This window comes from Camelus ferus, chromosome 9, assembly GCF_009834535.1.
Source record: "Camelus ferus isolate YT-003-E chromosome 9, BCGSAC_Cfer_1.0, whole genome shotgun sequence".
NCBI classification, from domain to species: domain Eukaryota; kingdom Metazoa; phylum Chordata; class Mammalia; order Artiodactyla; family Camelidae; genus Camelus; species Camelus ferus.
The window spans coordinates 17,487,256-17,497,542 of NC_045704.1; the positions used below are offsets into that span (position 1 = coordinate 17,487,256).

At 43.7% G+C, this 10,287-nt stretch overlaps 1 protein-coding gene and 1 pseudogene across 2 annotated transcripts; both read right to left on the reverse strand.

Moving 5' to 3' along the window:
- Positions 1-5,537: 5,537 nt before the first annotated feature.
- ERICH4 (glutamate rich 4) lies at positions 5,538-7,547 on the reverse strand. Of its 2 annotated transcripts, none has more exons than XM_032485981.1 (2): positions 7,412-7,547; positions 5,538-6,238 (listed from the first exon to the last, which is right to left on the reverse strand). In XM_032485981.1, the coding sequence occupies exons 1-2, from the start codon at positions 7,505-7,507 to the stop codon at positions 6,026-6,028; spliced, it is 309 nt and encodes a 102-aa protein (XP_032341872.1). In that variant the 5' UTR covers positions 7,508-7,547; the 3' UTR covers positions 5,538-6,025. The 2 variants fall into 2 exon arrangements, with proteins under 2 accessions (XP_032341872.1, XP_006189874.2); XM_006189812.3 differs by having other exon boundaries at positions 7,334-7,541.
- A 2,417-nt stretch (positions 7,548-9,964) lies between these two features.
- Positions 9,965-10,064, reverse strand: LOC116666152 (annotated as a pseudogene).
- Between the last annotated feature and the right edge of the window lie 223 nt (positions 10,065-10,287).

Consider the following 10,287-nt stretch of genomic DNA (forward strand, 5'->3'; position numbering starts at 1 on the left):
TAAAGCCCATCTTTATCCATTTATCTGCTGATGGACACTTGGTTTGCTTCAATATCTTAGTTATTGTAAATAATGCTGTTATGAACACTGAGGTTAATGTATCTTTTTGAATTAGTGTCTTCATTTTCCTTAGATATATAACTAGGGATGGAATTGTTGGGTCATGTGGTAGCTTTATTTTCAGTTTTTTGAGGAACCTTCATACTCTTCTCCACAGTGGCTGCATTAATTTACATTCCCTGCAGCAGTGTATAAGGGTTCCCTGTTCTCTACATCCTCACCAACGTTTGTTTTTTGTGCTCTTTTTGATGATGGCCATTCTGACAGTGTGAGGTGATACCTCACTGTGGATTTGATTTGTGTTTCCCTGATGATTAGCAATGTTGAGCATCTTTTCATGTGCCTGTTGCCCATCTGCATTTCCTCTTTGGAAAAATATCTATTCAGCTCTTCTGCTCATTTTTTAATCGGATTGTTTGCTTTTTGTCGTTGAGTTGTATGAGCTGTTTATATATGTTGGATATTAACCCCTTATCAGTCATATCATTTGCATGTATTTTCTCCCATTCAGTAGATTTTTGTTTGCTTTGTGGATGGTTTCCTTTGCTGTGCAAAAGCTTTTAAGTTTAATTAGGTCTCATTTATTTATTTTTGCTTTTATTTCCTTTACATTAGGAGCTGGATGAAAAAAAATGCTGCAGTTTATGTCAAAGAGTGTTCTGCCTATGTTTTCCTCTAGGAGTTTTATAGTATCAGTCTTACATTTAAGTCTTTAATCCATTTGAGTTTACTTCTGTATGTGTGTTAGAGAATGTTCTAGTTTCATTCTTTTACAGGTAGCTGTCCAGTTTTCTCAGCACCACTTATTGAAGAGATTGTCTTTTCTCCATTGTATGTTCTTGCCTCCTTTGTCAGACATTAATTGATCATAAGTGCATGGGTTTATTTCTGGACTTTCTATCTCATCCCATTGATCTATGTGTCTCTCTTTGTGCCAGTACCATACTGTTTTGATTACTGAACTTTGTAGTATAGTCTGAAGTCAGGGAGTGTGATTCTTCCAGCTCTGCTCTTTCTCAGGATTGTTTTGACTATTAGGGGTCTTTTGTGTTTCCATGCAAACGTTTAAATCATTTGTTCTAGTTCTGTGAAAAATGCCATTGATAACTTGATAGGGGTTGCACTTGAAGCTGTAGGTTACCTTGGGAAGTATGGCCATTTTGACAATGTAATTCTTCCAGTCCATGAGCATGGTATCTTTCCGTTTGTATCATCTTCAATTTCTTTCATCAGTGTCTTACAGTTTTCCAAGTACAGATCTTTTGCCTCCTTAGGTAGGTTTATTTCTAGTTTTTTTATTTCTTTTGATGTGATGCTAAATGGGATTGTTTCTTTCATTTCTCTTCCTGATAGTTTGTTGTGAGTGTATAGAAACTGCAACAGGTTTCTGTATATTAATTTTTTATCATGCAGCTTTACCAAATTCATTGATGAGCTGTAGTCGTTTTCTAGGTGGTGTCTTTAGGATTTTCTATCTGTAGTATCATGTCATCTGCAAACAGTGACAGTTTTAGCTCTTCCTTTCCAGTTTGGATTTATTTTTTTATTTTTTTATCTTCTCTGATTGCTGGGGCTAGGACTTCCAACTATGTTGAATAAAACTGGCAAGAGTGGGCATCCTTGTCTTGTTCCTGATTCAAAGGAAATGCTTTCATCTTTTCACCACTGAGTATGATGTTAGCTGTGGGTTTGTCATATATGACCTTTATTATGTTCAAGTGTGTTCCCTCTATGCCTACTTTCTGGAGTTGTTTTTTTTTTTTATTATAATTGGATGTTGAATTTTATCAAAAGCTTTTTATGCATCTCTTGAAATGACCATTTAGTTTTTATTCTTAATTTTTTAATGTAATGTATTACACTGATTTGCAGATACTGAAAAATCCTTGCATCTCTAGGATAAATCGCACTTGATCATGGTGTATGATCCTTTTAATATATTGTTGGATTCTGTTTGCTGCTATTTTGTTGAGGATTTTTGCACCTATGTTCATAAGTAATATTGGCCTGCAATTTTCTTTTTTGCGATGTCTTTGGTTTTGGTACAGTGTGATGCTGGCCTCATAGAATGAGTTCAGAAGTGTTCCTTCCTCTGCAATTTTTTGGAATAATTTCCTTCTTTTCTTTCTTTTCTTTCCTTTCTTTCTTTTCTTTTCCTTTCTTTCTTTTCTTTTCCTCTTTCTTTCTTCCTTCTTTTCCTCTTTCTTTCTTCCTTCCTTTCTTCCTTCCTTCCTTCCTTCCTTCCTTCCTTCCTTCCTTCCTTTCTTTCTTTCTTTCTTTCTTTCTTTCTTTCTTTCTTTCTTTCTTTCTTTCTTTCTTTCTTTCTTTCTTTCTTTCTTTCTTTCTTTCTTTCTTTCTTTCTTTCTTTCTTTCTCTCTTCTTTCTTTCTTTCTTTTCATGTAAAAAACAATTGTATTAGTTGCCTAGGGCTGCCGTAGTAAATTACCACAAACTGGGTGGTTTTGTTACCGAACCAGGTTGGCTTGCCCATTTGCAGCAAGCTGAAGCATCTAGATGAGATTCGCAGTGGCGAGGCTATTCGCAATGCAGCCAACCGAGGAGAAAACAAGTCTCTCGCCTTCTTCCCCAAAACCAAGGGGATTTATTGGAATAGTTTCTGAAGGATAGGTGTTAACTTCTCTGAACGTTTGGTAGAATTCACTGGTGAAGCCCTCTGGTCCTGGACTTTTGTTTGTTGGGAGTTTTTGAATTACTGACTCAATTTCAATACTGGTAATTGGTCTTTTTGCTTTTGATCATATGTTTTGATATACAGTACTGTTTAGTTTTGGTGAATTCCAATTTATCTGTTTTTTTCTTTGGTTGCTTGTATCCAGCCACCACTTGAGATCCCTCTAACCCAGCCCCACACAGCAGCTAGAGGGAGCTTTCAAAACTTATGTCCTCTCATGCTCAAAACAGTGCTGTTTGTGATTTAGAACAGTGCTTCTTGAATCAAATATGCAAAGGAAGCATCTGAAAAATCTTGCAGAATATAGATTCTGATTCAGGAGGGGGATGAGACCTGAGAATCAACACATCTACCAAGCTTCCTGGTGATGTTGTGGCAGATTGTGTTTTCCAAAAATGACCACAGCAGTATGTCTTGTTGTTACTGAACTGAACTTGAGTCCGCTTGCTCGCTGCACAACAAAGCCAATCTACTGACACCAGGTTGTGGTGAAGGAAAGTACAGTATTTATTTGCAGGTGGCAAGCAAGGAGAATGGGCAGCTTGTGCTCAAAAGACCCAAACTCCCCAGTGGCTTTCAGGGAAGGGTTTTTAAAGGCAACATGTGGGGTTAGGGCTGCAGGGTATGTGACTTTCTTCTCATTGGTTGGTGGTGAGGTAACAGGGTGATGTTTTAGGAACCTAACCTGATTCCAACCAGTCTGGGGCCTACTAGCTTGTGGTCCATGTACTCACCATCCTCCACCTGGGTGGGGGTCTTAGTTTCTGTAGAACGACTCAAAGCTGTGCATCAAATTATTATGTATATCCCCTGAGGAGGAACTAGCACTTTGTTTGATCACTGAACCCTTGTTTAAGCCATCATTACTTTTCTTGATTGACTGTTTTCCCTTTGTTTCTGCATTCCTTTCCTTCCCTAATTAGTAAACTATTTGAGTCTGCTCTTTGCAACTCAAGGAAGGTCTAGGAGACTAAAGCCTTTTTCTACAAACAAGAAATAAGGGACATGGAGGGGCTTTCATACCCAGGAGGGCCCCATAGCACCCTGCTCCATTTCACTGACCCACACGCTTCCAGAACCTTGTGTTCCCCCATAAAAAGGTGGAAACCATTTCCCCATCCCCTGAGCCTTTGCAGTTGCCTCAACAAGTGGAATGTGGTGAGGGTCACTGCCTGGCATCTGAGGCTAGGTTTTATAAGGCAGTATGGCTTCTGCCTGGCTCTCTATTCTTTGTATTTGCCTTTGGAACCCACCCACCACACTGTGTGAAAGCCAGTCTCTCCCACGTAGAGAGATGCATACAGGAACTGAGGCCCCCGCCAATAGCCAGCATCAACTACCAGACATGTGAGTGGTGGTGCCTTCAGATGGTTCCAGCTGAAGCGCAACAGCTCATCTTTGAACTGAGAGGAGTTACCCTTGCAGACTGCAGATTCGTGAGCAAAATACATGTTGTCATTGCTTAAAACAGCTGAGTTGTGCAGTCATTTATTATATAGCAGTAGATAGCCACAGCAATGCTGATCCTGCCGGTCCATGGACCACACTCTGAATAGCAAGGAGCCAGACCGCTAGATCATCCAGAACCTGTGTTTATGCAATTTTTCTACTTGTTATGCTCTTTCCACCCTCTTTCTCTTTCCCATTCTCTTTCATTCTCTGATAGCTCCCCAAAGAGCTCTCTCTCCTCAGGCTGGAGCCCTCCACCTGCTGGGCTGGGCAGCTTTTCTACAAATGTGGAACTGGGCAGGAGTTACATTTACAGCCCTGCTTCTCGGCTTCCATCCTCAGGTATCTGCCTGTCTCCTGCAGGTGGAGCTGTGACGCCCTGCAGTGCATCTGGGAACATCGATGAAGCCTCACCGCGCATCTGCTCACACCCACATTCCATTTTCAAACGTTTGAAATAGTGCCGCACAAGAGAAATACAACGGGAGCTACTTATGTAATTTTAAGTTTTCTAGCAGTCATATTTAAAAACATAAAAAGAAATAGATGAACAAGCATAGGAAAAGATGTTCAACATCATTAATCATTAGGGAAATGCAAATCAAAACCACAGTAAGGTACCACCTCACATCCACTAGGATGACTATCATGAAAAACAGAAAAAGAACAAGTGTTGGCAAGGAGGTGGCAAACCGGAACTCTCACGCACCGTTGGAGGGGAGTGGCAAATGGTACAGGCACTGCGGAAAACAGTATGGCACTTCCTCAGATAATTTGGTATAGAACGACTGTACGGCCCAGCGATTCCACATCTGGCTATATATACCCAACACAACTGAAAGCAGGGACTTGGATAGATATTTGTACCCGCTTGTTCATAGCAACGTTAGTCACAATAGTCCAAAGGTAGAAACAATCCAAGTGCCCATTGACAAACAAAACGTGACTGTACATACAATGGAATATTATTCAGCCTCAATAAGGAAGGAAATTCTCATACATGCTGCAACATGGATGAACCTTGAGGATATTATGCTAAGTGAAATAAGCCAGTCCCCAAAACAGAAATACTGTGTGATCCCACTCACAGGAGGTCCCTGAGAGTAGTCAAATTCATAGACAGACAAAGTAGAAGGGTGTTTGCCAAGGGCTGTGGGAAGGGGGAATGAGGAGTTATTGTTTAATCAGTACGGTTTCAGTTTTGCAAGATGAAAACACATTCACACAATGTGAATGCATTTAACTACTGAGTTGTACACTTAAAAATGGTTAAAATGGTAGCTTTTATGCAATGTTATTTTACCACAATAAAAAAGTTTAAAATAAACAGGTGAGGTTGATTCTAGTCATATTTTTATTTATCTCAACATACTCAAAATTGTCACTTCAATATGTAATTAATTTTTACAACTATCAGAATGCTGAATATTCTGTTTATCATACCAAGCTCTAAAATTCAGCATGTATGTTACACTTAGAGCGCACCTCTGCTAGGGCTGGCCACTTTTCAAGTGCTCAACAGCCATCTGCACACATCTCCATCATATTTGGAAAGACCCTTGTCTCCCCTGCAGCACATCTGCAGGGCATCTGCAAATACACCTAGAGTTTCCCGGCAAACCTCCCACATCATCTGCAAACATACCCCCCACAGCTCAACACCTCCATCTCATCTCAGACATCTTTAGGAAAGCTCTTGCTCAAGGAAGGCACGCTGATTCCAAATCGACATTGGCAGGTTAATTTGACGTGCAAATCCCCCCACCTTCTTTGCATAAACTTGCATATCATTCATGTGTCCCTCGGAAGCACATTGGCTGGGCCTCAGATAGTCATCTCAAAGTCAGGGAGGCGGCGGCCTGGGGCAGGGCTGGAGGCCCCCTCCTGCTTCCCTTCCAGCTCTCTGTCCTCTTCCTCGATGCTCTCCTCCTCCTCCTCTTCCAGGAAGGTGACGAGTTCTTCCCGAAGCGCCCCCATCTCCAGCCCCAGGCTGCACAGCTGGCCCAGCAGCTGGACATCCACTCGGCGGAGGTTCCCCTGTGAGTGGGAAGGGGGAGTCATGGGCACCCCACCTCAGAGGGCGAGGGGTTAGTGTGCCCCCACCTCGAACCCTGGGTGGGAGTGGCTCCCAGCTCAAGCCCCGGCATAGATCTTTGCCTGACCAAATTTTAGTGAGGATCCTGAACATTTTCCTGGGCCCATCAGCACTTCCTTGTAAAATCCAGTTTTAGCAAGACTCCCCCTCCTCCATATCTCATCATTCTCTCAATATCTGATCAGGTTCCTTGCCCTCCCCCCTCCCCCAGGTGATGGCTGCTCACCCTGGCCTGCCTTCAGCAAGAATCCTGCTAGGTTGGTTTAGCCAGAATCCCCCCTAACCCCAGATGTTTCCTCTTAGGAATTTTCTGTCCCCTGACCCCTCCCCTGCTCCTTGGCTGTAATTTTCCTCTTGCCTATGCTGTGTTCGGAGCTGAGCCCATTCTGTTTCCTTTACTGCAAAATCCCACCGCAGTGATCCCCATACTTAGGGCCTGGCCATCTTTCACAGGTGTCATCAATTACTTTTTCTTTAAAGGTCCTGGCCCACAGCACATGGGTGGAGTCCTCACTGTGTCCCTGGACTTTAACTGCCATCCTCTTCTGTCTCTGATCTCTGCCTCTGTCTCCCTCTGCCTTGGCCTCTCCATTCCATTGGCCCTCACTGTCCCCATCTCTCTTTCTCTCTGTGTGTCTTTGAGTCTGTCTCTTTGTCTCTCTTATTCTGTCTCCCTCTCTTGTTATCCCTCTCTGTCTCTCTGTCTCTGCTTGACTGTCTCTGTCCCTGTCTTTCCAAATCCCTGTCTTTCTGTCTGTCTCTGTTTCTCTACCTCTCTGTCTCTCAGATTTAATCTGAGTCTGTTGTGGTTCTCAGTCTCTGCTCTCCATATCTTGTCTCTGTCTCGCTGGGTCTGTCTCCATGTCTTTTTTTTTTTTTCTCTCTCTCTCTCTCTGTGTCTGTCTCTGCCCCTACTTCTCTAGTCCTGTCTCTCACTTTCTGTCTTTCAATCTGCGGCCTTTTTATTTCCATACATTCCCCATCATTCATCCATTCTCTCCACCTCCATCTCTTGCCCCTCCAAACCCCTCACTCACCAGCTCCTCCCAGATCCACAGCAGACTCTCCCTGGCACTTCCAGTGTCAGCCCCTGGGAACATGAGGGTCTGACCCACCTTCTCCACTGGGGGGAACCCGTTCAGGGCCCGGGGAGGTGGGCCCAGCCCCGGAGGCACCAGTCCAGCCTGCCTCAGCTGCTTCCACAGCTCCATAGTCTTTGGGTAGTGACAGCCAGGAGCAGGAAGTAGCAAGGTCCAGAGTGACCCAGTCCCCCAGGGAGCTGGGGGGAGGGGAGTAAAGGGCAGTAGGGGTGGGGGAGGGGGACTGGGCATCCCAAAGTCCATTTTCCCCTGAGAATCAGCAGCCTCGTGTGGGTTTTGGTTTTTTTGTTTGTTTTTCATACTGAAGTTTAACTTCAACTCTGTTCTTAAGAATCCAACCACAGCCCCTTTGGCGGAGGTCAGACACCACTGTCCCTGACTCTTCTCAGGCAGGACCCCTCACCGGGTGTGTGGATGCGCTGCCTCATCCTTCCTGCCCCCTCCTGGGTCCTTCCAACTGCTCCTCCCCAGCCTCCCCTGCAGCCTTCTCCACTTGACCTCTGGCTTCCTCCTGCTGGGTCTTTGCCTGTATTCTCCACTCCAGCCCTCCCACAGCTCCCTGATCCATGTGCCTGAGGAGCCAGAAGTGGCTTCCAAGAGAACGATTCCTTGGCTGCAGTGCCTCGGTGTCCAGGCTGCTGGCCCACAGCTGAGCAGCCAGTTCTGCCCACCCTAGACTTGCCTGCAGTCATTATCACTAGCATCTTGGGCCCTGCCACGGAGAAGGTCAGGATGCACTGTGGGCCACCCTCAGCTAGAACCCCTCTTTCAGGGGTGTGAAAATTCCACCTATATGTCAATGGCTCCCCCGTCTCTGACTCTAGTCCTGACCCCCAGACCTTTACTCAGCATCTCCACCTGGACGTCTCAGCCATCTCATGACCATGAATATGGTCAAAACAGATCTCTCAGCTGAGACCTACCCCACTATTAGTTTCCTATTGCTGTTGTGACAAATTACTACAAACTTAGTGGTTTAAAACAACACAGAGTTGTTATCTTATAGTTCTAGAGGTCTGAAGTCTGAAGTGGGTCCACAGGGCCGGGAGGCTCCAGGGAAGAATCCATTTCCTAGCCTTTCTTAGCTTCTAGAAGCCACCTGCATTCCTTGGCTCATAAGCCCTTCCCTGCATCCTTCCAACCTCTTGCACCTGTCATCACATCTCCTACTTCTTGACTCTTCTGCCTCCATCCAAATAGGACTTTCGTGATTACACTGGGCCCATCGAGATCATCCAGGATAACCTCCCCATCTCAAGATACTTAATCACATCTTCCCTTTACCATATAAAGTAACATATTCACAAGCTCCGGGAATCAAGATGTAGATATGGGGGGGGCGCTATTCAGCCTACCACACCTACCTTTCTGTACCTGCTGCTTTCCCAGTTTCCCCATCTCCATAAATGGCATCACTATTCTTTTAGTTTCTCAAGCTATTGGCTTTGTCCTCAAAACACTCATAACCTGGGCACTTCTCACCATTTCCATTGCCCCGTTCCTGCTACTGCCCACAGGACTCATCTCCTGCCTGGACTATTGCAGTAGCCTCTTCCCTGAACCCTGCTTTCCCCCCTTGCCCTCTAAGGTCTGTTTTCCACTGGGCAGAAATGATCCTTAGAAAATGTAAATCAGATCATGCCCCTGCAAATGGAATAAATTAGTCAGCTTCTTGCTCACCTCTCTGACCCAGTCTCCCACCTCTCTCTGCAAGCTGGTCCCACCTCTGAGCCTTTGCACTAGCTGTTACCTCTGCCTGAAACACATTTCCCCCAGATCTTTTTTTGTTTAATTTATTGAAGTATAGTCAGTTTACAATGTTGTGTTAATTTCTGGTGTACAGCATAAATTTCAGTTATACCTATACATACATATATTCATTTTCATATTGTTTTTCATTATAGGTTACTACAAGATATTGAATATAGTTCCCTGTGCTATACAGAAGAAACTTACTGTTTTTCTATTTTATATATAGTAGTTAGTATCTGCAGATCTTGAATTCCCAATTTATCCCTTCCCACCCCCTTTCCCCACTGATAACCATAAGTTTACTTTCTGTGAGTCTGTTTCTGTTTTGTAAATAAGTTCATGTTTTTTTTTTATTTTTTTTATTTTTTAGATTCCACATAAGAGTGATATCATATGGCATTTTTCTTCTCTTTCTGGCTTACTTCACTTAGAATGATGATCTCCAGGTCTATCCATGTTGCTGCAAATGGCATTATTTTATTCTTTTTTATGGTTGAGTAATATATATATATATGAGATATATATATGTATATATCTATCTCACATCTTCTTTATCCAGTCATCTACTGATGGACATTTAGTTTGCTTCCATGCCTTGGCTATTGTATATATTGCTGCTGTGAACATTGGGGTGCATGTGTCTTTTGGAATTAGAGTTCCCTCCAGATATATGCCCAGGAGTGGGATTGCTGAATAGAACGGTAAGTCTATTTTTATTTTGGGGGGGAATCTCCATACTGTTTTCCATAATGGCTGTACCAAACTACATTCCCACCAACAGTGTAGGAGGGTTCCTTTTTCTCCACACCCTCTCTAGCAAAACAACCCCACGACGGTTAGATACGTATTGTCAGGCCCGAGTGACTCTTTCATCCTTGTCAAGGGGAGTGCTATCCTTCTCTCTTTCATACAACACTCCCCCAGATCTCTGAATGGCTGTTTTTCGCTAAAATGTCATCTCTTCACAAAGGTCTTTGCCGGTGGCCCTATGCCTCAGTCACTCCCTTTTATAGTGCCTGTTTTTATTTGCCTCTTATCAAACACTGTCTGAAATTATCTTGCCTATTCATTTGTTTCTTACCCATCCTCTCTCTGCCTGGAATGTTGACTTCCTGCCGAAGAAGCTTGGTCTGCCCTGT